At 43.3% G+C, this 26,881-nt stretch overlaps 1 protein-coding gene and 1 long non-coding RNA gene across 2 annotated transcripts in view; one reads left to right on the top strand and one right to left on the bottom strand.

Moving 5' to 3' along the window:
• The first annotated feature begins 26 nt into the window (after positions 1-26).
• LOC112495416 lies at positions 27-26,512 on the top strand. The gene is made up of 4 exons (XR_003061894.1): positions 27-368; positions 8,202-8,364; positions 8,455-8,634; positions 26,465-26,512. It is a non-coding gene; the product is annotated as an uncharacterized LOC112495416 (long non-coding RNA).
• The window catches only part of LOC107274773 (homeobox protein SIX3), a 30,407-nt gene continuing 27,599 nt past the window's right edge, over positions 24,074-26,881 (bottom strand). The window contains exons 2-3 of the mRNA XM_015754275.2: positions 26,486-26,881; positions 24,074-26,298 (exon numbers count right to left, since the gene is read on the bottom strand). Of these exons, the coding sequence (XP_015609761.1) occupies positions 25,917-26,298; positions 26,486-26,881 (778 nt within the window). The 3' untranslated portion in view covers positions 24,074-25,916. The remainder of the gene's footprint in view (positions 26,299-26,485) is intronic.

Below are 26,881 nucleotides of genomic sequence, written 5' to 3'. Positions count from 1 at the left end.
GCGTTCCTGGGCGGGATTTACACTGGGACCTTGCTGTTATTATTATACGGCATTGTTATCATTATACCGGTTGGGTTGGTAACAGTTTCCTGGCACAAGCTTCCTCGTCTTACCAATAGATGGTTCTTCCATACAGAATTTCTTGGGTGACCCGAGCGCACCACGTGTCCTCCATTGATTTCGCCTGACAAGCAACCCCGATCAGTCGAGACAGTCTCACCGGGACACTTCAGCGCCTGATCTCACCCACTGCCTTTTTCACGTATACAGTTCTTTCATTGTACAGAAATTAAGGAAAAATACATTCAAATTCTCTGGAACGACATGAGAGTGGTTGGCGCTTTTCGTCGAGCAGTTCTGGTATAAAGGTCAGAGGTTTTAATATCCTGGACAGCACACCCACTTAGTAGCGATAATTCGAATTAATAAGCACAAATTGGCAGGCCTTGACTATACCATATACATATCTTATGCAAACCATATGCACGTTAGAGGTCGCATCCCAGTTCTCTACGTCCGTTGCTGGATTTTATACGATAGTAAAATCATACGAATATTTGGACTTTTCTGAATCTGCCAGGAGAGTCAATCCTGAATTACTGATTTTATACCCAGTGGAGTTCTAACGTAACTCGATGTCCAACTGTGCAATATACACATTCCCGCACGGATACATATCTAGGTTGATTCGTACTTACGCACATATACCCACCAACTGGACGCACAGCACAAATGACACTCATTTGTACAGATAGTCATCGTCGTCATCTCGCAAAAAAAAAAAACCATGGCTTAACGACTGAGATGCGCATATGCGATATCTCGTCACAGATCCGTCAGTGATATCGAGCTCGCCTCAACAATGCGCCTACCGGAATTAAAAATGTATTACGCAAGGTGTCATTTACCAGCAATTTATCACAGCCATCCTCCAGCGCTGCCTGGAACAACGGTATCCTAGATTACCGTGTACTACACTCGACTGAACTTGCACCCTGGTACCAGTCTATACCAAAGCTATGATATCGACTTACTATATAGCGCAATCGACAATACCGACGCTTATAGGCGATGAGCTTACTAACATAACCTCCTAATCTTGGTATATTCTTAATTATAGGTTCGTACACATAATCCTATACTCATAGCTCATCCTTAGATACCTCATGGCTCCCGAACGGAGTGCCCATATCTACCTACCCATATATAGGAACCTGAAGTGAAAAATATTATCCGGCAAATTGGAGAGGCGCGTCGGGTCGTCGGCAGCCACCGCGTCAAATAAACATGTCAGGGGGAGCAATTTAGAACGCTAGAATGCTCCCATGCATAGGAAGCTTCGTCTGTCAGAGTGGCTGAGCTACGATGATGACGTTCGACCGCAGCTCGTCACGGGCTCACGCGGGACCCGATGCAATTGCGAACGTCGACCACAAGGCGAATCCTCACGAGCCGAGGAGAATTAAAGATTCCCAGAGAACGAGAGAGTCACTCCTTCGTCTCTGTCTCATTTGTCTTTCTTGTCCCCTTCTCTGACTTTTTTCTATCTATTCTTTTTATACTCATCTCCATTCCTCTCGTCTTCGTCCTTGTCCGTCTTCACGCTAAGAACTTTTTGCAACCGACTGTACGTCGACCATCCAATTGTCATTGTCGTACGGAGCAAATTTCTTTGTACGCATCAGAACCGTGGAATAATAATTGTATTTCCGAATAGTAATTGAGATTGCATGTACAGTGGGTAAGAGATGAAATGCGAATCTTATATAAATATTAAAATCACGTAAAATCAAGGAAACAGAGTAATGGCCCTGGCTAATTTTCTATATAGCACGTTGGCTGAAAAGTAGTTAGAAAAATGTTTTGGCCGACGGTGAGGCCATCGGGAGTGGGGTACATAAAGAACAAGACATGGATGGCGAGAAGGAATAAGACGGTGGAATCAGAGTAAGCAAGGGGGGGTGTCGAATTTAAATAATCTTTCAGACTTCGAAATAAGGGTGGCGCACCCTGTAATCTCGGCCACGTGCAGTATTGCCAACCGGAGGGGTGGCTGACTTTGGTAGGCAGGGGTGAGAGTTAAAGAGAAAAGAGAGTAACCGGGGACCTGGGTACGTGCTGGCTCGTGTCGAACCAGACGATAAGTATCTAATAGGAATGTCGAACGAGCTTGTAATACGTTACACAATGCTTCACAGAGATAGATCGAAGAAAATAGTTCTGTCTTATTATTCTATACTGATTGTTTGGACAATGGCGCATTGTGCGGTTTTGTAGATATACCATGGCGCGTCATCAACAAGAAGTACCGGAGCGTTGTGAGTGGCTTGGGGCTCGTGAAAATCATTGAAGAAAATCACTAGGATCTTCGATCGGGATCCTAGTGAAATCGTGGGAGACCGCAACGGCGCCATTATTGGCAGGCATAATTTTATTCTCGTTATACAGGACGTGCGAACCAGTTACTTTTTTTCCCTTTTTTTTTTAGTTTGGTTCATCTCCGTCTTCATCCTTCTTCATACCTCTGTCCTCGTCTCCAGGATGCCGACGAGGTCCAGGATGACTGGTGAGTTCGCATGCGTGAGGGCCAACGAGAAAATGGTCGAGGAAGAAGAGGAAGGCCGACCTGGGAAGAGCGCAACTTTCGAACAAGACCTCTGAAACAGCCTCTAGCCTCGCGTCCCTGTGATTCTCAGAAAGGCCAAGACACGTCCGATAGAGTCATCACGTCGGTGCTAGGATGGGGATGCCAGATAATGTTTTATTATAATATCAAATACGAAGAGGGACGTAGGAACATAAGAGAGGCCCATAAGAACAGATTGTGCAGCTAGTGTCCTGTATCGCAGCAGGGCATCTCTTCGAGCATGATCGATCTGACACGCACGAACTTGGTGCGTCATACACTCCTCTAGACGCCAACTTCTCGAGTCTTGCTCCTTTGCTTTTTATCAGCCGTAGGGTGGTACCACTTTGGACCCTGTCGAAGAACGGGGTAGAGTCTACGTATGAATATTCACGGGAAAAACATTGATGGAAAGTGGATGAAGATATTTATTTAGAAAATTCAATCTAATCAACTCAAAATTACTTATTTATCATCGGAGCAACCAGGACTCGGGTCGGGTACTCCTGGACCCTGTGGTATCATCCGGATGCCTGTACTACATCTCGGAGGAACGATGTGTTATCATAAGTACAAGATTGCGTGTTTCAATTATTAGTATGGTACTCGGTCGTAGATTGTTCTGTAGCGTCTCGCCGAGTAAAATCGCTTCATCATAATCGGTCATCCGAAGGTTTTTCTTCGTGGCAAGACCCCCTACTGCTTCGGCGGCCGGATATCTTCGCATCGAAATACCTCGCTGACAGGCAAAGAATTTGATATCGTGATTAGCTTGTTAGAGTATTTGTGTTACCGCGGGATGCTATTGTTTCATTTTTACTTACGAGGGGCGAGAAAGAAAAACCATAGAGCCTGTAGAAAGACGAAGATGAACGGGCTGGTATGCCGAACTACCCCTTATCTTACTTTTGCTTTCAGATACAATTACCGGTAATAATATTGATTAGTTAGAGTCATTTGTATTTCTACGTTTCTTCTCTGTGTGATAGTGTGATAACAGATCGTCTTCGAATATGCTTCGACTGATAACGCGATTAGCATTGCTGCAATGTCGTAGGTGCTACGATAATTCTTACACGCCACCCTTATTTGCATTTTGAGAAACTCTCGGTAGAACCCCCTACGTCGGGCCGTGGCTTCATTATCAAAGCAAATATTTTATAGTCGAAGCTGAGCGCGAAGGAAACGGCATCGACTATCGGTACTGGAGGGTTGGTTAGACTGAGAAATGGCGAGAGGGTGGGATACGAAGGTGACGGAGGTATGGAGGGCTGTAAGATAGGTAAGAGAGAGAGAGAGAGAGAGAGAGAGAGAGAGAGAGAGAGAGAGAGAAGACTGCCGATTTAAAGAGAGGAAAATAAAGCGCGAGATTTCTTTTCCTGTCTCCAATCTTTCGTTGAGAGCTACGAGACGACCACCCACCCACCCACTCACTTTTATATCTACCACCTTCTTTCTGCCGTCTCCTCTGCTCCCTTTCACTCCATCCACGTTGTGCCAGGGCTGCTAAAATAAAAAAGAATCCCTTTTCACTCGTTCCGCGATTTATTTTTCGACTCGTTTGTTTTACACCCCCTGCCTACGGCTGCGCCACCAGAGCCGATATTCCAGGTAAGCGAAGAAATCGCCGATAAGAATTAGATTTTTTACAGAAATTCACTGTTCCGTGTTTCTTGCGGGACGAATCTTTGTTTCCTACTTGGGATGATTTTTCGTTTTGGGACAAAACGCACTGGTCGTACCACTGATGAAGATTTTTGTAACTACGGATTTTGAGGGATGAAAATTTTTGAAATTTCTATCGAATCGAATATTTTGGGAGGAATGTATATTATTTTTAGTCTAACGATAGGTTAGTGAGTTCAGTTATCATTGTTGTTCCAGTATTAGACCGTATGGGCGGATGACATTCAGCAGCGAAAGGACCATTCGATCAATTTCCCTAATTCGTTTAAATTGATCCTTTTGCCGTGAAAGCAGCGCCGTGTATCCTTTAGGATTCGATTGAATCGTCAATTTGTCTAGCATTATCCACGACGTAGCAAGGGGCGGGTCTGCGTCTCCAAAGGATTTCGTGTATTTAGGATAACAAGCTGCTCCGCCTCTGAATTGGTATGCAGAAGCTCAAAGACTCCTTTATATTGACATATCGTGGAACGTGATCCAAATACATGGGACATTATACCGAACGGCGAACAAAGCTTTTACCGATTCTGCAAATCGTTCGTAAAGGTAAAACAAATCGTTTGGAAAATAATTCTAATGCGATTAGGATTCCTAGTCCGAAATACGAAATACCTATGTCTCGTGTACCAGCATTAATTTCAATAATCTCAATCACGTATTTAATCCGCATAAATTTACAAGTCCTACCGATAAGTCCCTCTATAAATTCCTTAAGTCTCGATCGCATCGCGAAAATAACAAAGTGACCGAAGATGGATATCCGTTTCAAATATTCACGCCCTTTTCGCGCCGCAGCATGAAATTGATGCGTTTAGGAACCCTTTACTCGAAGGGCGGACAGTTACTGCTACATAAATATCACCAAGAGCCTGCTGACCACATGGCATAGTTACAACCCTGAAAAAAAAAAAGTATCTACATCCTCGAGATACGCGCATCAGGTATAAGAACTGTATAGAATCAATTGAAATTAAAGAAAAATATTCACCTTACTCTATAATTAATATTAAAATAATTAATATTAAATTCATCTAAATGTTTTTTTGTCTCGTTAACTATCCGACGTATCGCTTTCGTCGCATCGAGTAATGCTCGATTCCCAAGGCACGTCCTTCGAAGCGTCTGTTATACGTGAATATTAAGTCGATGTGTTTGCGTTAGCAGCTATGACAGGCACTTCCGTTTCCGTCGAGCACTCTTGACTTTCATTCCGTTTCGGGACGCGTGACATGTTTATACCACGCTGTCATCCGTTCATATCCCATTTGCGACATGGTGGTCTCTATCCGATTTTCCAAACCAGTATCTTTATAAATGTTTAACAGCTTTTGTATTTCCAATTTGAATTTAGAACCTCAACGATACAATTAAAGCTATACACGTGACGTAGTACGGACGAACGAAAGAACGCCAAGCACCGTGACGAATGAAACGTTCGTTTCCCCATTTAGTTTTTCTTTGTACATCAGAAACGTCAAACCGACTCTAGATGCTTGGTAGCAGTATCGTGCGTCTGGGATCTTTAAGAATAATTCATTAAAACGTCATTGAACATTTCAACTGGTTATATCGTTCGTTGATTAACAAGGTCCGTCTTTGTTTTCTACCCGAAATATTTCTTCGTTTTTCATTTTTATAACCTTAAGTATATTCTTCACCTATTCCGTAATAGATCGCGATGATTAATTATCAGTACGGCCCTCGTGACACTTTTACACGGGAAACGGCCTCGAGACCGACAATATAACGAATTTACTGTGAAATATGGAACTTTGCTGTTTCGTTCGGTTAATTGTTTCGTACACGAATATCCTTAATGGGTGAATTCTCAACGGTTTGTACGAAATGGTAAGCATCTGGTAGAAGGTAAAAGTGACCAATATCTTAAATCGTGCTAATTAACCTAAAAATCATAAAATTGGACATGAGCAATTTTCTATTCCAAAAATGTTCAAGTACAGTAATTTTTACGAAAGATGTAAAAAATCAAAATGGCGGATAAGAAAAGGAAAAAAATTGGTATAAAGTGCTCCGATGACTTCTCGAAATTTCCATCGACTTCCACATCCCGCAGAGAATAATATTACAAAGTAGATACTCGTTTGAAGTTAGCCAAGAGCAAAGACAGAGCCTCGTGGTATATCATTGGCTGACTGGGCGGAGTACGACGTGAAGTTGGCGCCGGCAGCGATAGATACCGCTAATTATCGATCGTAAATAACTTCACGGGGTGCACGGCAGCTCGATCATATCTAAGAGCGAGTGGCTTTCACCCTGTTCGAATGATATAGGATGCACGCGGGGTACAGAGTCGCGCAGCACACTTCAGGGTGGTTGGATATATTACACGCTTCCAGGTCGGTTATTACACAAGGATGGTAATTGCCGGGCATCCTTTCTACGTGGCGTACTTTGATTTGTGTCCAGATAGACTCTGCTGGTGTGAACGTAGCCACGAGCTACGAGTATCGATTCCCTCTTTGATACCGAACGAACGAAGAACACGCGAGCTACTTTGGTTCTTCGTGATTTCCACTAGTAACCCTCGTATGGCGGTTTACCCTTAAAAAAGTGATGAAGCCACGATAAGATCATTTTAACAAATTAATACCGTTCCAACGATCTCATTCGATTATCGATTCTCGACCTTCGACACAAAATAGCGTATTACCAGGAACGAAGCTGTATGAAAATTCTGTGACTGGCATTTGACAGTGAAAAAAATTTAATTTTTTTCCCCCGTATGAATGAACACGTATACGATTTTCATAAGGTACCTTTGCCAAGAAGCTTTTCCAGGGGTTGATTTTACGTATCGCGAGTAACCGTGGGCGCTATCGCGTTACTAGTGGAACCTTTGATCTCGCGACACTTACAATTTTCCCGACTGGCGATACACCCTTATTTTGCACGCGCCACGCGATTCCTAATGAGAGGCTATGCTGCACTCGGGAACGTAATCACAAGGCATGATGGCTCGTTCCTATCCCTCTCGTAGCAGCCCTATTACGTTGAAACGTTAATACACCCCGTCGATACCGCCAGCGTTACGTCAAGCGGTACCAATGTACTCAGGATACCTACATAGACAGTTTACCTCCATCAGTGTCTTTACAATAGCAAAAACAAACTATTTCAATCCGAATTTACACGGTACACCTATACACGAGTGCCAGACGCGATCAAAAGATCAGACCACTCACGTAAATTGTATACATACATATTTGCTAAGTAAGAAAAAAAAAAAGATAAAATCGTCCCATAGGTCCCAAGATGAGGTACGGATTTGACAAAGGGAGCCTTGCTAAATCCCCGAGTATATCTGACGTCGAACTGGGCGAAGCCTCGGTGCAAATACAATAACCCTTTATTTGCTCCCTTTCTTCGCACGCTGCCCGTGATTCAACAATCTAGACGTCGTGGCAAACAGCGCCGACTCTGCCTCCGGCAATTTCTCCAAATTCCCCGAATTCATCCGAATATCACGAAGGGAGGAAACTCGATAGAGCCAGCTACCTAGTCTCTGGTATATGGTTCCCTAGCGTTGGTATACACCAGTGTGCCTTGCGACGGAGTCTATGAGGGAGACGTATATACATACTGGTATATGTACAAGGGGGCGAGTGGGGCGTATCGGATAAGAGAAACTACGCAGGGTACTTTTGCAGGACTGATAGACACGCTTGTCGGACATACGGTAAACACTCGAAGAGATTGCTCCGTTGGCATGGACCACCAACCTCCCCCTTCTTCGCTATCATCCTCAAACGGAAATCTTACTTTCCCCAAATCCCTAATCTTCCAGAAGGGGGTGTGCAGATTAATTCCCGCTATCGTGATGCGATCCAGTCCCTGCAGCAGTGGTACTGAACTTTCTTTTTCTCTTCAGTTGGACACGACATCGATATCGTAGGTACCCCAGTCGATACCGGTAGCCTGGGGTAGAGGGTGCGAAAGAGCAATTAACTCTCAAGTGTTTCCTGCAAGGTGTGACTCGGCCGTCAAGGCATAAAAGGAAGGGACGCTAACCACCTGACACCAAGGATACCGAGGTAACAGTGTTCAATGATAGTAATTCAATTTTTATTCGACAAGGATGTAATATATTCAGTCAACGTTCATTTGGCTAATGGTGATTTCAGCTACAACCGACGGGTCTCTATGTACGGTCATGAAACGATCTTACGTATCTGATGGAGGATACTTGGCGACAGGATCGTCATAACAGCCGGAACTGCGGATAGGGACTTTGCCATTTCTTTGGAACGGTTACGAGTCTTCGGGTCAGGGACGATAAGTACAGGTCGTGAAAGGATTTCTAGGTATGTCTTGCGAAGGTGGTTTTGAATGCGTCGGTAGATACGTAATCGTGGGAGTTGGTTGTCAAGGTGTGTACAGTAAGGTTGTGGTTTCTCTTATGTTGAACGAAGTTAAGAACGGTCACGCTGGAATGACAAAACAAACTCGTTTCCTCTGTCGTTAAAAAAAAAAAAAGAAAAAGAAAAAAAAAGAGGCGCGAGAACCGAACGGCCATTTTGAACGTAGCGTTGACAACGCTCGCGGTACGTGTAATAAGATTGCAGCAACGCGTCGTTGCGACGTCGTTAATTACGAGAGTAATCGCGGTGAATCGCGGCCGGGAGTAAAATCACGAAAGCAAAACGCGTCGAGACGCCACGGAGTGACGGAAGATCTGTAAGCACAAAGGGGAGAATTGAATTAAAATCTGACCCGTCATGCCTCGGATAAATCCGAATTAATTAAGCGGTTTGAGAGGCCGCGCATGTCTTTTCTTTGCTTGTTCATTTTCTACTTTTTTTTTCCTCTCTTTCCTTGCCTCTCTCCCATGCCCCGTATACGCTCTCTCTCGGTCGCTCGTTTTTCTATATCTCCACGTCATTTCGCTTCGTTCGGAATTCTTTTCCTTTATTTCAACTTTTTTTTACCTTCTTCTCTCTTTTTCTTTGCTGCGTCGGTTTTGGTTTCGTCGTCAGGTAAGTTAAGCGCCGGAGCCATTCAGTAGCTGATGGGTTAATTGAGACCCAACTAGGGACTCAAAAGGCTTTCTTGGAGCTGTCTGTGAAACGAATGCGTTTTAGATATTGTCCTTCATATCGTTAGAACCAGTCTATCCTTATGACTGGTATCGAACCCTTTTTCCATGATATTCTGTTTAGTTGAAAAAAAGTCTTTATTTATCCTTGCACCCTGTCTATGGGTATGTCTATTATACTGTGGCGTAGATAAATTTGCACCCTTTTCTCCGACGCCTCGTTACAGCCCTGTAAATAAATCGACACTTTTTCTCAGAGTGCCGGCACCAAGGCTGTAATAACAGCATGAATATTTTCATCTCGTGGCGGATGGAGAATCAAATCTGGACCGGTACCCGGTACTTAACCTCTTCGTTCTCGAGTGACTCGATAAAATCGAGTAATTGGTGTTCATAGGTGGCGAACTGGTGTCCTTGAAACTGGTAAATCTGGTACAGGATATTTCTTCAGCTTGCAGCATCCCGATAATCGTACCCCCTTAGGTGGACCAGTTCGCTGTTACCGGACAGCCCCGTTTTGGATATTTTTCTTTTTCAGGGAGCAGGGATCGAGCGAACGATGGTCACGGGGGACTTTGGTGGTTAAGTAACTGGTTCGTTAGAATGTTTATTTGCTTAGGGGTCTTTTGTCAGATGTGGACGAGTGTTATGACGACCTGCTACCACCCTGGCATTGTCATATGTCTAGCAGGAGGGACCGTCTTCCGTCGACTATTCGTGTTCCAAGGTAAATTGAACGTCCGTACGAAATGTCCAGACCTAATGAAAGTCCATAAGCTCGAAGTATATAAATAAGTAGAATTAAAAGAAAATCAATAACGTCCACCATCAACGAGCTCGCGTACTATTTATTAATAAATAAAATATTTCTTCTCACGTTTTATTAGCAATGCTATACTCCATTCGGGCTAATTTTTTCACAGCCTTCCGTCTCAGCAGGGACTGTACCCACTCATTAAAAACAAATACGCGCTTCTCCTCGGCAAAAAAAGATACGCTAACGATACACACACCTCGAACACGTTTCTGAATGCTCAGTTGCGCGCGCGCCTCTGCACTCATAATCCTCGTGCGTGATTCCCGACTCTCTATGGGGATCGGAAATAATGTAAAGTGTAGAGTCACCACGAAGGCATCAGGGAGCCAGGTATCACTTCTGCTTCTTATTTATATAAATGACCAGCGAATAACTTACTTCGAAACGTCACAAACTAGCACCCGCGTAACGCGCCAGCCCGCCTCCTGTCACGGCCCCGTGAAATTAGACCTTTCCATAACGTCCAGTTGCACGTGATAAGTCATCGATAAATTCACGTACGAATTTCCTGAGGCAACGGAGTTAGCCAAGTGTGCGGGGAAGCGCCGTGGGGCGTCGATAAAAAAAGAAATTTTTAAACCTACCGTCCGCCGATCGAAAACCTGTTCGAAATACGTACGGTTAATCTACGAGAGGCAAAACGATATAATCCCGTAATAGAAACGTCACGGTTCAGGGATTTAACAGTGTCACGTCCAACTCGCATATTAATCCTCGCCGCGAAATTCATTCTCCGACAGTCCAAGGCAACTTGTAGTAAAACGAAACGTGTAGCCTACATACAAATACGTCCGTCCTCTTTGATCGATTTACGAAAGTACCTCCAGTAAATCGTACGCGGGCCCGTTCGTTCGTCCGAGAGATATTTTTTTTCTCGAGCGGGGATTAACTTTCTCCGCGGATTGTACCCATTATATAGTTTTCAATAAGCCTTCTACGAGCCCGCCATTGTATCCCAAGGATCGCTGAACTTTTGGGCTTCTGAATCGATCCAACACCACCAATTAAAATGCCTCCAGCCTTAACGACCCTTTGATTCGGTCAGCAAACTCTCGCTGACTGTCGATCAATGAATGTATCTCTTGAAAGCAATGATCGTTGCGTTGTTTGTACTCTTTCTCGATGATTGGATATACCTAGATGTCAATAGGTATACCTGACACTGTGGCATTCAACCAGTTTAGCTGTACACCAGTCCTCAGCAGCTCCTACGTCTTCTGGCACCTAAACGACGTGGCGGATGGATTGGTTATGGCGTCCATTGTTCACTTGTCACGGTTCTCGAGGGTTGCCTTCCTGCTCGGAAACCATAGCTCCTAACTATGCCTATAGGATATTTACGGGTTATGCCTCGGGATAGCAAGGAACTGTCTCTGGGCTGTGTCTTACGTTCAAATAAGATTGTCAAGCTGGTAATTGCCTAATGAGCGTTGGATGGTTGATCGTGATAATCGTTTGTTGAACCACAGCCAAGCACATTCACCGTACCGATTAATTCTATGATTTTGCCGCAGCAAACGTCCACGGATATTTATTTGCGTTAGGGTACATAAAAGAAAGAAAAAAATAGAGAAACACATCGGGGACGGCGTTTTTCCATTGTATTATTCTGCCGTAACAATCTTCGGGCAAGCCTGGTTAAACCCATTCGTTTTTCGTGAAAAGAAAAATAAGCAATAAAGAAGTACCGCAGTAGAGAAATTCGCCGTGTATCCTATTGTCGAGAATAATTGAATCGCTCTTGATAAATGTATCGAGCTTACCAGGAGGGCTAGGCTTTATGAATTAGACTTCACTGGCTATCATTTTATTTTTTTTCATCATCAAAATAGATTCTAAATTCGTTTTGAGACGAATCGCCCAGAAGATCTTGAAGTAACGTCCCATTGCCCATGAAATAACGTCATGATCATCAATGTACTTTTTTTCGGTTCGCCCTTGAATCTTTTTCAAAATTCTCATTACTTTTTCACTTGATCGAGTCTTCTCATTTTTTTTAACGATATATCATCTTTCGTAAACCTCCCATTCCCATGCTCCATCAATGCCAAACGGCGTGGTCCCAGCCAGTCGTATTCCGTCAAATCGATTGCACGGATTGTGCTACAATATTCCGATCTCCTAATTCAGGATCAAATCGACTGTAACCAGAACCATCGAAAATCATCCCGATCTCCCGTCGCTGTAACCACGAGGCGATGAATATTAACCAGCAAACAGCAGTCTGCTGGAATGGAGTGGGAGTCGGAGTAGGAGGGTACATATTCATGACGTTAACGAGCCTCCGTCGAACGTTTAATTCCGCCAACCGCCTGAGTTAGGTTAGGGTAACTCGCTCGGCAAACACAAACCCTAACTAACCGTGCATCCCTGGCTCCGTCCTGTCCTCGATGTCCTCGTATGGCGCTGTTTGCCTTTCTACACCATGAAGAATATCTCGGAGTGACCGGCGCTCTTAGCTTTACCGGTCGGTACGTGGAAAATACATGAATTCTGATGAAGAATTAAAACGAGCCACGGCATGCACCCACCAGCCAATTCGAATAGCCACCCTAGCGGTTAACCATAGAAACTATCCCGAAGTTGCTAAAGCTTTCCAGCGAGACAATTTTTGGAGGTTAAAAGGGATACATTTTTATTCCCCTTTATAACCTGCAAATATCATTTCCGTTTAGACGTTAGAACTTAATGGCAAAGTGACAGAGTAGAAATCACGTAGATCTTACAATTAGCGAAGAGTAGACGCAAGATAAACAAGATGGTGGTACATGCTCGTGCTACCGGTGCTACCGTCAGCTTCGCAGGTACTTGGCTCTGCATGCTTCGTACTCGTGACACGTGCTGTATTGTACCACAGTGTAAAGGGCACTGTCTGTGGAGTTTCTTCCGATCGATTTACATTCGTTCCTACTGTTGGGAAAGTTGCGCAGTCCGGTAGCTCGGTGAGCGCTAACCCCGGGTACATTCCACTGATCAGATATCCGAACACATCTTCCTGAGATCCTTCGCTGGCACCTCCTCACCTACTTGGGATCTTCGATCACTCTCCCTCTCTCTCGTTTTCACTCTACCCGTCTCTTCCCACTGCTCTTCCTTCTCTCGATGTCTTACTTATAATACGTCTGGGCTAACCGAAGGTTCGGGTTCACATGTTACCGGAGTGACTTGCAACTTGGTAATTTCATCCCTGGCGCGATGCCTCTTTTTTATTTTACGCGATGGTTTCAAGCCATCCATCCAGCCAGCCATCCAGCCAGCCAGCCAAGTACCACCGTCTATAAGCATCAGCACCGTGAGCGTCTCCACAGTGGTCATCATCATCATCGTCGTCCTTGTCTGCGTCGTTGTCGTCGTCATTGTCGTCATCGTCGAAGACGCATCACCACCACAGGACTGTATACGCTGAAGACCCCTCAAGAGAGCCTTCTTGTGTTTGCCCACAAACAATCCTCTCCAGCATAACCTGACTCTCTTCTTCCGAGTCCTTACATTGTCTCTCCTTGTCTCTCTCTCTCTCTCTCTCTCTCTCTCTCTCTCTTTATATGCCTTTCCGTCTCCCGACAGAGACAGCAGTTAGCTTCGGTCGTCCATCGAGGCAAATCCAGTCGGTAGACAAAATAAATGCATTTCCCACGGCGGAGAGCTTTAAGCCATTGTTGTGACAATTATGAACTCCCGAGATTACGTCTCGAATAATTTTGAGAGCAGCTTCGGATCTTCCCATGAGATTATTTCGAGCGTATTCTACGCTCCCTGGATATTTTGTACGGTTTAATTTTACAAGGAGTGTACTGTAAGCTTCTTGTAAATTAACTGTTTCAGTGGGTTCGCGCAGGCTGGTGGTTGTAATTGTTACCGGTCTCTGGGCGTAGGCGGGGTACGTGCTGCACGAACCGGATGAACTTTTTAATTCGGCATCGGGGCCAGGATCAGCGGATGATCTAACAACAAGGTCTCAAGATCGAAGGATCCGTCAGCCATTTTGACAGGCAGGCTTTTGTTTTACTACGAGAATGACTACAGATCTTGGAGTCTCTAACTTGCCCCCCTGAGCCCCATGGAATATAATATGAGAGTATATCTCGTAGGCGTCCGAGGATGGTGTTAGTGGCGCCAGAGATAATCCTCGCGATAGTTTCCCCTCTTCTTTACCTCACGTCAATCAGGATTGGATTCGGTTTAGAGCTCTCTATAGTTGGACCCTGGATCAGAGGTGCTCAAATCGTATACAAATAGCTGCAGTCGTAAGCACTACCTACTACGACGGTCAAAATTGTACTGTAGACATGGACAATTTGTCAATCAAATAATAACAATAATTTTTAGTATTTTTTTTTAATACTGGAATAATTAACATTTTTTTTTACAGATTTTATATATACGTATACATTCAGTCAGACTTATAGCAACGTTTTTTTTTTGTACAAAGATGGCGACCCACTTTGCCAGTCGTTACTCTTTGATGAACCGTCTCGGGACGATTTCGAGCCAACTACTCATATGAAAAGGGAACGTCTACGTCTTAATCTACGAGTCGTCTTATGGTAGCCTTAATTTTGGTGTCATATAAAAGAGAATCGACGAGCATGAATATCTTTAGGATATGATATCTTTTAGTGGACAAACAGTCCTTGGAAGGATTCTATTTTGCAAATGCTACCCCTGGACTTGACTAATGGCTCTTTAATTCGTAATCCAAACGAGCGCTTTGCCGACGGGCATTACTTTCGTAATAATCCGTGGCCGTGGTTGCGTCCACCTTCGTCTTACTCGAAAACAGAAACACGCCACGAGACGGTCTAATCCTCCGCATCTGGGATTCATGAATCCCTGCTATGCCGGCAGAGCTCTTCCCAACCCTGTTAGAAACCCTCTCTAGACTCGACTCGAATCTTCTTCTCCACTTCCATATACATGTATAAGCTAGCCATTTTTTTCCTATCTCTCTCCCTCTCGCTTTTTCACTTCTCACTCTTCTCACTTCCACCTTCCAGAGAGCTACTTCCATATTTACATGGGAGGTAGTCGCAAAAGCGAAGTTAGACTAGCTAAGCTGATTTAAGCATTCATTATTATAATTCTAGGGAAGGAGGCGCTTCCTGGCTCAAATATGCTCAACTTCCCTGACTCTCGCGGAGCGAAATAATATCGATCTCAGTGTCGTAAAGGCGAATCTGAACAGACGGCAAAGACTCGTGCCTCCAGCTTTCCAAGGACCAAACTTTCGCCAACGGCGAAACACATTCGCGCACACGTGTATTTGCACGGCATCCTGAACGCTTTGAACTTTTGAACTTTTATAAAGATTCTTCTCAGTTTTACTGGGAAATCATGGAATCCAAATTCCATTAAATTTACTTCATCGCAATTTCAAGTAAATTCATTATCCGAAGGTATAAAAGCTCGCATATTAATTTTCGATATTTATTTATTTTTTTCAAAAATTTCCCCAAGTACACATACCAAAACTGAGGATCGTTTCTTCCAACTAAAATAGTACCGAATCATCGGCGCCTCTGTAATTCCGAGAAGTTCGCAAAGGAGAGAATAATGCATAGCAGCTCGAGGATACAGAAGCTTAAGGCGAGCTTTCAAACACGCGCCGGGCGTCAGTACGATTAGCAATGAATTATTGAAAAGTTGACTATTTGAAAATGCAAAAAATTCACGAAGCGAACGAAGAAGGCCGAAAAAGAGACTCGTGAAAATAATATCATCTCCCAGGACTGGCATACGGTCGCTGCTACGGCGTGATGATTTTTTGATGAATTTCGTCATTAGACGCTTTCCGAGTCATTAGCGGATGCCGCGTGCCCCCTGATAATTAAGTTCAGTCTTAGCACGCGCTAGCCTAAAGGTATCCATGTCTCGTAAGGCCTTTCCTTCGGTTGATCATCTTTTTTTTTAATTCTCCACTCATTTTTTTTATTTTCACTCGGAACAGTGTCTACCTCAAAATCCATCGGACTCGATTAATTTTCCCGAGTCCCCTGGGCGAATTTCAGGACCGACGAGCGACCGTGCGCGTTTGCGTCCATCCGTCCATCCTCTTAATTAATAACCAAGGCAGCTGCCCTGACGCTGACGTCATTACCGGCCGCGTCCACCATACTTTTTTTTCGCCCTTTTTTTTCCAAGAGTTTTTTCTCCCGCGTCCTCCTATGAGATATCGACTATATACATCACTAGACGCCACCAACGGTGTGGCGGCCCCTTAATGAAGCCGTACCCCGCACTCGTTTTGCACTCTCAACGCGTTAAATAAAATCATCGGTATACCATAGGGACACCGCCAAATGAGGATCGCTGGGCGAAACAAATGCGCTTCTCTCTGTGAAATTCGCAAAACAAATGCCGCCCGTTGTCGTATACCTGTATCGTGACTCTTGTTATACGCGCGGTATATATCTATATAGGCCTACAGTGTATATATACATATATTTCGATCTACTTCATATGGCTTTGTTATTGGTGATCTTGTCGCTTCTATTTTTAGATGTGATCTCAATGACGCCAGACATATTTATTGGCCTAATTATACATAGACTATCTAATTACAAAAACATCTTCTCCAGCCAATCAGGATATGTCGCACAGTCCTGTGGCGCGGGGTTAGAAATGTTGCAGGACAAATTTCAGAAACGAATGCGCAGTCGTTACGGTAAATGTCTCACTCGGGAGACGAACAAGGAGACCACTGGGATAATGATATTATTACGGCCATCTTGATTCCACGACCCACGCTATCATCATACGTCACCAGCTGGCGCGACGCGGCAAATCCGCTATACTCGCGTCGCTGCGACCTGTCGAGGGATACTTTTTGCAGGGCGGTTACAAAGTATGATGATCCTGCCAACGTAGACCTAATGAAATCATCAGGGCCTGATTGTCCGCTAATATCGGACGGCCCACGGTAGTATCATGCTGGAGTTGATCGAGTATCTTCTGCCTTCGTTTTGCACCCGTACATATATATACTTGTCAACCTAATCTTCTCTTTGAAACACCGAAGCAGCTGCCATTAAAATGTTTTCCCTACCCCCACCTAAATTACGGTATCCTTATTTATGCCGTTTATTACAAAAAAGAAAAAAAAATAGAAATTTTCAAAATTCTTATTTTAATATACAATACACAAAAGCAATGATCGCTTCGTACCGAGCATCGGGAATGATAATAAAAGTGGCGGCAGCAGGTACTTGAGCGGGGTGAGATCTCTCCATGACGTCATCTCATTATCGAACTTAATGACGAAAGAGGGCCGCTCTTGCATTGAGACAAAAGAATGACGAATTAACGAATGAAGGCGGTTTGACCCCGTTGCCATCGTAGAATCAGAATAAGAATGGGGAGGCATAGTGGTGGAAAAAGAGGGGCGGACGTGCCAGAGGAGATCGGGTTACTCGGCATCCTCCTCTCTGATGAATTACTCCATCGGGCCATCGATCAGTGGATCTCATCATCGGCGACCTCGGAAAGAGCCTATCGGTACTAAATCGGCGCACGTAAGGCTGCGGTAATGTGGCTGAGAACCCTCGAGAACCCCGATCGGGATCACCGGAGATGTCAGTCATCCTTCTGTTCTCCGATACTGCCTTTCCATAATGGGTCACAACATATTATACTCATGGACTTTAGCGTATTAAGGGTACGGCCGAATACAATAGAGCGTAAAACGCGGACTTTAGTGCCGACGGAGGAACTTGCCGATTAACTCATCTACCGGGGGCATTGTTGCCTTCAATGAGAGGATACTAGCCATATTATGGGTATCGCGTTATTATACTAATATACGCATTGTGCGGCGATATATTCTCGGTGCTCTTGGTACGCGTGTACTGTAGATAGTTATAAACCGGGCTTTAGTATATATATCAATATGACAGTATGTATCGTATGACGATGTAAGGAGGGTTTTAAGAAAAATTACGACGGTTCGTGATATTTGTTAAGAAAATTTATGAAAATCTTAATTTTTCTACTGAGAAAGTTGTATGGCTCAGGAGACTGACAGATTCTCTGGAAACGTTATCTTCGGCGGAGAGACGTGGGGAAGGCTGGAACATGGAGGTCTTACACTTCGGTCATATTTATTGGTGATAAATAATGTTAGTTTTTTTTTTGAAAATTTTTTTGAACCTTTTTTGCTCATTTTGGTTGATGGCGTAAATGGTATATTTGTATGGATGGCTTTCAGCAGACGAGGAGACATACTTGTATGGGATAAGTATCAAGTACAGGTGAGTGGATACTATAGCCGCCTAGTATCGACCGGGGAGCCAACATCGCAGCCAATCCTCGACTGCGCGCTAAAACCACGCCCTTTATTTCACGCTTATATTACCCACATCTTTCACGTCTATCGAGACGCATGGAGACACTTGATCTTTTATTTTATTATCTTTTTCCATCTTCCCTGGAACCCGTATACTAATGTTACAGCGCGTTCGGATAATCAGGAGTGGGTTCCTTTGAATATGTGGAACAATCATTTTTTTCAATGAATTAAGTATGTTCAAAAGAATTGGTGTCGAATTTTTTTTGGGATATAACAAATTTTTAATTTTGAAAAAAAAGTTAAGGGATCGTTCAAAAAGTAGTTTCTTGTCAAGGCAAAATATTTCTTTTATACCCATGACAATTTTATGGCGGTCCACCTCGTTTTTTTTCGGGGCTCTGGTATTTATGTAAATAAGGAATTTAGATTGGTTACTCGTAACGTAGAAATGAGAGGCAAGCTCTTGAAGGTGGTATAGCTGTAAGTGTATACCTATATAAATGGATATTGGTAGATTGTAGGTGCTAGTTAGAAGGTGGAAGGCGAAGGAATGGATGGAGGTAAAGCAAGAGAAAGCTCCTGTTAATGAGCTTCCTCACCCTCAAAGCTTTGAAAGCTGGTTACACTGATCTCACTCATCCTGGAGAGAGGAAGAGAGAGAGAGAGAGAGAGAGAGAGAGAGAGAGAGAGAGAGAGAGAGAGAGAGAGTCATTCAATTCAAAGCTCCCAGGAAATTATACGTCTGTAACGTACCGTGCTGCCATGAGAAAGCCTTAGGAACCCAAGGCTAATGGGGAGCCGTGGTACAGCGACGCTTCAATTTCACATTAAAGAAATTCCGTCTTTCCGAAAAATATACAGCTACGCGTTCGTTTGACACGCGTATACCTATACTTTAACGAAGGAAAGAAAGAAAAAAAAATGTTTTCCCGTTAAACGTCAAGCTAAGAAGTTAATGCACGATTTTTCAACGTGGCACACGCGAAAGAAAAGATTTCGCGAAAAATTCTTAAAAGCCATCTGTCGCATTCCCGTTTCGCCAAAGTATTTCCAAGGCCGAGTTTAGACCCCGCAAACCATTATGGCAATTTCTCCGGGGATGGTTACTTACAGTGTTGGCTTAAACAACATACTTAACCAGGCTACTTAGTACTCGGGCGGGGAGGGAGGATCGGCAGGGAGGCAGACGTACCCCTTGCAATAATAACATTTCACCCCTTAATCCGGTGACGCTGTTAGTGCTTAGCTAAGTATCTGTCCCTACCATTGCTGAAATCAAAACAGGGTCGACGATACAGTTTCGCATTAATGTATAAAGATATTTCTATTTTTTTCTCTCTTTTACATTTCTTTTTTGACAAATTTACTATATTTTTTATGGGGTCGTTATTCAATATTTATTATTAAAATTCAGGGGGGTCGCTTATTGCGAAAACGTAAAAGGGTGTTTGGTATAGTACTTGACGATTTTGTTGTGCTTCGTGGGTATGGCAAATGGGGTAGAACGTATTAGTACCATATGGGGTGGGGATAAGATAATGTACAGTAGACAGGGCATTGGTTCCTATATAGGTAGCATGGTGTTAGAAGATACGTACCTCCCCAATGGCACAACATAAACCCTATAGTGCTAAGCGGCTTAGTAGCCGGCAAGGGCAGTGACGCCTGACATATCCACATACGACCAAAGCCCTGGCAACATCCCTGTATGTATATATACTAGTACGTACCGTACCGAATGTAGCGGTTCGCAGGAAATACAAAATGTGGGCGTGCACTTAGTCCGGTACAGAATGGGGTTTGTCGCGAAGGGATGAATTCTATGGAAAACTATATGAGTATGTATAATTTTCGAAATTTCGTATTAAAACGTGAAAATGAAAACCTGAAATTTTTTTTTGGGCAAAATTTTTTAGACCCCTCTGTCATTATTTTTTTACGTACTTTTTGTCACGACCGATACGTAACACGAGTATCCGTAATGCAATTATTCATAGGAGGTCAAAGTTTGCTTATGGGAACCGATTGAAATCTCTTAAAGAATCAAGAAGGTTTCGGTAGTGATTTGTAGATCGTTCAGTTTCCCATGGACGAATAACAACCCCAGCAATGAGACAGGGGGGGCTACAACCACACCCCCATTGAAATCCCATGCACGGGGATATACTTAAGTTAAACGTACGCCAGTGTCACATTATGAAATTCAATACCAAGTTATATCTAACCTTTGATTAACCTCGTGTGAACCCATGCCAGTGATCCACTGTAAAGGCTGATTTTCAAAATTAAAATTATCCGGGCGTTTTATTATGGGTTAGCGTTTCGCGTTACGGTATACATATAAACGTCCCATAATTATCCCATATACATTGAGCGGTAAGTGGGGAGAAAGTGACGTAATCGAGATGTTTACAGATTTGAGCTTCACAGGAAAACCAATTTTTGTGGAACTGTTTTTGTCCTTTTTTTTCGCCATACATAACCACCGAGCTTACTTAAATTTGTCGCACCCTTAAGCACCCAAAAACCCATGATCCCTCAGTACGGCCGGAAGAGGGAGAAGTGGTCGGAGTAGGGGATGAAAAAAAAAAGTTGTCAATGGTGAACTTCTTACCACGACAATGGGTAAAAGCGATTTTAAAAAGATCCTTCCAAGATTTAACATCAGTTTCACACCTCCCGGTGGCTCCCCACTGATGCTAAGATCTACAACAAATACCTGGCCTTGCCATAATCTTACTACGGCCTCCCATAAAAGGGGCCCTGCGGGACCCATTATGATTTCGCGGCATTGTCGGGGTGTCGAATCTGTCTACAAATAACCACTAGAGACATAGTTACTCCATCGCTGCTATTCTCTTTTTCCTTTTCTCTTCTTCTCTCTTTCTCTCCCTCTCTTATCGTATTCGAACACTCTCGCACCCAGTCTCTCCCTCCTGGCCGCTCTCATTCCGGGTTTGTGCCATTCAGAGTGGACTACATTATTTTGTTGTAAGGCCCCGGCCACCGCATTATCCTAAACATCTAAATCCGGACAGCTGGGGTTCCCCGGGGGTTCTCAAACGGGACGAGCTATCGAAAACGATAGCTTTTCCATTTAATGAAGTCTAAATATATCATTAGGTTATTATTAATTTACTTTTAAAGTCATTTAAATATATTCGAAAGCGAATTATTCATACAATTTTATAAATATAATAAAAATATATTTTTACGCGTTATCCGGGATTATAATACATTAAATAATTAAATTATAACACTGTGTATATCTTCTATAGTGAACCATACGTAAGTCCCACTGCACGGCACTAGGATTATATATTATTATTAATAAAATAGAAACAATCATAAAAATTTTAATGGTCAATAAGCAAAAATTAAAAAAAATGTACCAAGTGTGATCAAACTATTGCGTCATGCAAGAGACGTCCCTTGCATTTACATATACCCGAAATGCAAATCTATCTCAAAAGTCCAAAGAGCAAAGGGACATTGGGAAAAACATAAGGGGAGGAAACAGCTAGTGGCGAAGTAATAAATTTGAAGCTCGTTTAAAGTGAGAACCACTTTCTAATGAATGTGCCGGAGGTGTCAGAGCAGCAACTGTCAAAACACGACCAGGTCGAGACAGAGAACATGCCGTTGGTAGGTATAGAGACAGACAGTGGAGAAAGGAAGAGGGAAAAACAGAAAATGAAAGAAAGGTAGCACTGGTCTACCACAGACGGGAAGAAACTATATATATATATATCTAGAACTATCCTTTTCACGCCATATTGGTTATCCCCATGAATGCCACAAGGATCGATGCTTATCATTAATCGCGATATCCATCCGTTTTCCATGTACCAAGTACATAGCCTGGTACACGTATACATATATAATACATGAAGCCCTTTTCGCCATTCCTAATGAAATCCTCGAGCGAAACAGCTCCTGCAAAGAAGGGTCTGTAATTTGCACAGCGTCCCGACGTGCCCCAGTGAGTGTCAAATGCTGGGAAAAAGTTCTTACGAGTCACGTCCGTCACGTTCATTGGTACCTACGAAAGGAAGCCATTCGTACGTTTACTATCTCTGTTTCTATAATCTATATATATATATATATATATGTATATATATATTGTAACGTATTTTCCTAACTTGACACCGACAACGAAAATCCGAGATCCAACCTACGTCATTTTCGGCCGTCCACCCTTAGTCCATGCATCCGCATGCCAGGCGGGCGCCAGTCAGTTCCTATTCCACCGGGAACTGACGAGCCGGTATGACCTGGGAGTTGAGCTGGAACAGCCTCAACTCCGTCAAAATGAGAACTCTGACGGAATCTATCAGAAGAGACGATAGCTTAACGGATCCTGTTGACGCGTAAAATCGAGAAACGTAACTGGATGCACCAACGGGAGTGGACGGTTAAGGAAATGCACGGCTGCTCTGGCTGCTAGATTGAGGTAGAGAGAGTCGGGAGGAAGCGTCAGGTAAATAGTGCGGGATACGGTGATCAATGGATCGAGAACGTAACAGAACGAACTGGAACTATAAAACCGAAATCCCTTCACAAATTAATAAAACTGGAGTCCTCGCCGGAGCTGGTGCAGCTAGTACGTGAAGGCCGAGAACTATATCCAGAGGACACTCAGGCGGGCACTGCATCGGGGAGCTCAACTCAACAATACGAAATATTTCCGAGAGCAGTGCCGTAACTGTACGAATGAACCCAAAAGGGATGCTTCTTATCAGGGTGGAGTCTCGAAGGGAATCAGAAAGCGAAAACGTTATCTAAATCGGTAGCTGAAGTCGCCTTGTGACCGTGAGTCGAAAAATATACATATATATATATATATATATATATATATATATATATATATCATATGGTTCTCCCATGACTGTTATCTCCGATCGCCCCGATCGAAACGTCCAGTCTGTTAAAAGCGACACTCGAATTTCGAAGAGGGGTTGACATTCCCCATTGGTATTCCCTACAGTACGGAACCACTAATCAATTTGATCGTAGGGTAGCCGTACGTACATAGACGGCGTCGATTAAAAATAATCGAAGAATACGTGAAAACCGGTTGATTATTTGTTACTATTGTTTTTAGATTCTTTTTAAATACTTTTTTCCAAATATCCTTTTTCGTTCTTCAGCGACTGCTATCTCCCAATCAAATGCTGCAAGGGATGCGGAACGCTCATTCCACAGGGTGGAGTCTTGCTTGATGGCGCTTTAAGCGTGCGCGGTGAGTGTCAGCTTTTCATGAGAGCTTCGGTCGATGCCCGGTTAACCTATGGGATCGGTTACAGCCAGGCTGTAAGCTGATTGGTCGATTTTGTCAGCGACACCCGCCCACGCCAGTGTTGTCCTGCAATGAATCACTGCCGTGACTCTCCCACTGGTTTCACTGAATTTTTCCATTTTAACCCGATTTAGGATTTTTTTTCTTCTCATAGTAAAATCTACTACAGTTTGGATAATTTTTTAGTACTTCTTGGGGGTTTTATGGATTTCGTAGCAGTGGATGGTTAAGGGATAAATTTAGATTTGGGGATGACAGCACTGAAACCACGTGGGTAAGTTCATAATAATTTGATAATATATTTTCGCGTGAATGTATTTACAGGCGCAAATAATGTTTATATATATATAATTTCATGTAGTTAATCGTTACGCAGATGTACCTATACGTCTTACAGCATTTATGTATATATTTATATATATTCATATGTATAGGATTGATTATACAAGAATTTTACTAATTATGTCTATCTACAATGAAGGGAGTCGAATCACACTTTCTCTCCTTTCCTTCACACTTTCTCTCTTGCGTGTTTTCGTAATTCGTATATGGTTGCGGTTTTGATAACCGGCGCGCTTCGTTTCATTAATTCCTCTTTTTATCCTCTTTTCTCTTTTACTCCCAGAGTAAGACTCTCGAAACCGACGATAATCAAAATGCTTTTGTAAATCGCTAGTTCTACTTAGATTACGGGCGTAATTAACATGATCGGCCCTGCGCGACGATTCGATTCACCGGCCAGTTACATTTTTTATATATCTTTTTTTTTCACTTCCGCCATCATCGTATTCGCTCTATTTATTTATCTCGATATCGCAATTATTGAATGTACGTGTTTGTGTGTAGGTGTATGCTGTATCCAAAATTTCGAATGAATCACAGAATGACTTAATAAAAACTTTTTTTAATTTTCCAAGTATTCATCGCTTTCGATTTAAGAGAGCGAAGTCATGAACTTGTAAAACAAAAATTGTTAACTCTTTTGATAGTCTTCGATGGAGATAACGTTGCCTAGCAAAGAATATTAACAATTTTGCACATGGATTCGGAAATTTAAAAAATACAGAAAAAAACATCCACTGCCTCCTACTGTCTTGCCGTAGGCATTTGCGTAAAATACATTCTTGCGAATCCATGGTACTGTTAAAAGAAAGATCTATTTGTTCCTATGCTTCATTTCTTTTTTTTTCTTTCAATTCTTTTCCATTTCAGCTATTTTGCCAAAGAACGCCGGAGTACGAGTATAACTCTGCTCAATATCTACAGTGTGCGTTTTTCCGATGTGCTCTATTAAGGTACTCCCTTTTCTCTCTCTCCTTCCAATCCCAGTATTTCATCTCCCTTACGTCGACGCAAAACGTTCGATCGATCGATGCGTTGTGTCGGGCATATTCGCTTACGTAAACTCGGCCGAAGTTTATTTAATTTTATTTCTTTTTCATTCCCATCGTTTGACTCTCAAGAGTGGCCGTAACCAATACGACTAATCCGCGTGGAAATAGGTTCTCAAACGATTTAACATTAAAGTATTAATAAAAGTGCGAATGACGTCCCACGTGACGAAGACTAGTTTAACATAATGTATACGAGGGGAGTTCAGAATTGATCTGCATCGTTGCTTTCCAGAAATCAATAAGGATATACACAATATTATTTTGACTGTATAGACTATCGGATTCTTTGAAATAAAATTAAGATCAAGTTTGTACCCTCTTCGTACACGTAACCCCGGGAATAATTGATCAGGGAATAATTTTTCGATTCAATTTCATTCTCATACTTTCCCTTACGCTCCCGCGAGTAATTGCTCGTCGTGTGTTACTGAGATGGAAGGAGAGTCCTCTCGTAATCGAGGAATTATAACGGATCGAAAAAAAAAGAAGAAAAAACAACGTTTCACATAGCGAAAAACAAAAGGTCGATTCTTTGAGAATTCAATGATTGACGTGTCACATAGCCGCTGTAATCGCGCTTTCGCAATGTTACATTAAACGTATTATGTACAATTATGCGCTAGAACCCGTGAGGAATGAATGTAAAAGCGCGAGCTCACAACACCTTAAAACATTCGGTGCCACAAAGAGGAATAGTCTGTTGCTCTTCGCTCTTCAGTGAAGCACTCTTCTCGTCGCAATCGTCGAATTCGGTTCTGTATCACGCGGGCGAGAACGGCCTGTGGATCTGAGGTGGTTTTGGATTGGGCGGCGGCGTCGCGACTCGTATTAACCCCTGGCCTTGAGAATGGCCTTGAGGAGTCTGCTGAGTAGAGGGTGGACTACCCCTAGAGGAGGGCGTGTGTGGACTCGGGACGGCAACCCTTAGCGGACCCGTCACCGACAGATTGGTCGCCACCAAGGGCGGACTGTGGGCTTCCGACAGACTGTCGGACAGACGTGATATCCCGCCGTCAGAAAGTCGAGAGCCTTCCGACAACCTGGACATTCCTTCTGGTAGCTGATGCTGCGGATGGGGATGATGCAGAAGACCCTCGTGGGGATGAAGCCTGGGTGGTGGTAATCCTAGAGGATCTGGTAATCTGTAGGAGAGAAAAATAATATAATAAAGAACATAATCAACCCTTGAATTCTTTCATACGTATATGTATATAGTATGATCAGTATATGTATATAGTATACTCAGGCTGATCAAACCTAACCTAAATCTTATTACCTATGGATCATAATTTAATTTCTATTATACAGATGCTGATCTTCCGTACTAACCTCGAACCAAGATCACCCCTGGGTCCCACAGCCTGGAAAGGACTGGTCTCGGTAAGTCTGAAGATTCCACCACTGGCAATGTTCGGATGATTATGCTGAGGACTGTGTGGACCAAATCGAAATCCCGCAGGTGGGAACTTGAAGGCGGTAGCGTGTCCAAACCGGAACTGCGATTGCGTTGGATCGAACCGGAAGTTCAGCGAGGGTGGTGGTAACGACCCAAGTGATCCTAAGGGAACTGGTGAGGGTTGATGGGTCGGCGGTGGTGAGGAGCTCGGTGATGGTGGTGACGTACCGCCAAGTGATATATCAGAATCTTCAGAATCACTACCACCGGGTCCAGGACTCAGAGCTCTTCTGCCACTGCCATTGCCAGGTCCAGATTGCTGTTGCATT

Source organism: Cephus cinctus, unplaced genomic scaffold (assembly GCF_000341935.2).
Source record: "Cephus cinctus unplaced genomic scaffold, Ccin1 Ccin1_scaffold0101, whole genome shotgun sequence".
In the NCBI taxonomy this organism is placed as follows: domain Eukaryota; kingdom Metazoa; phylum Arthropoda; class Insecta; order Hymenoptera; family Cephidae; genus Cephus; species Cephus cinctus.
This window is presented reverse-complemented; position numbering and strand designations above follow the sequence as displayed.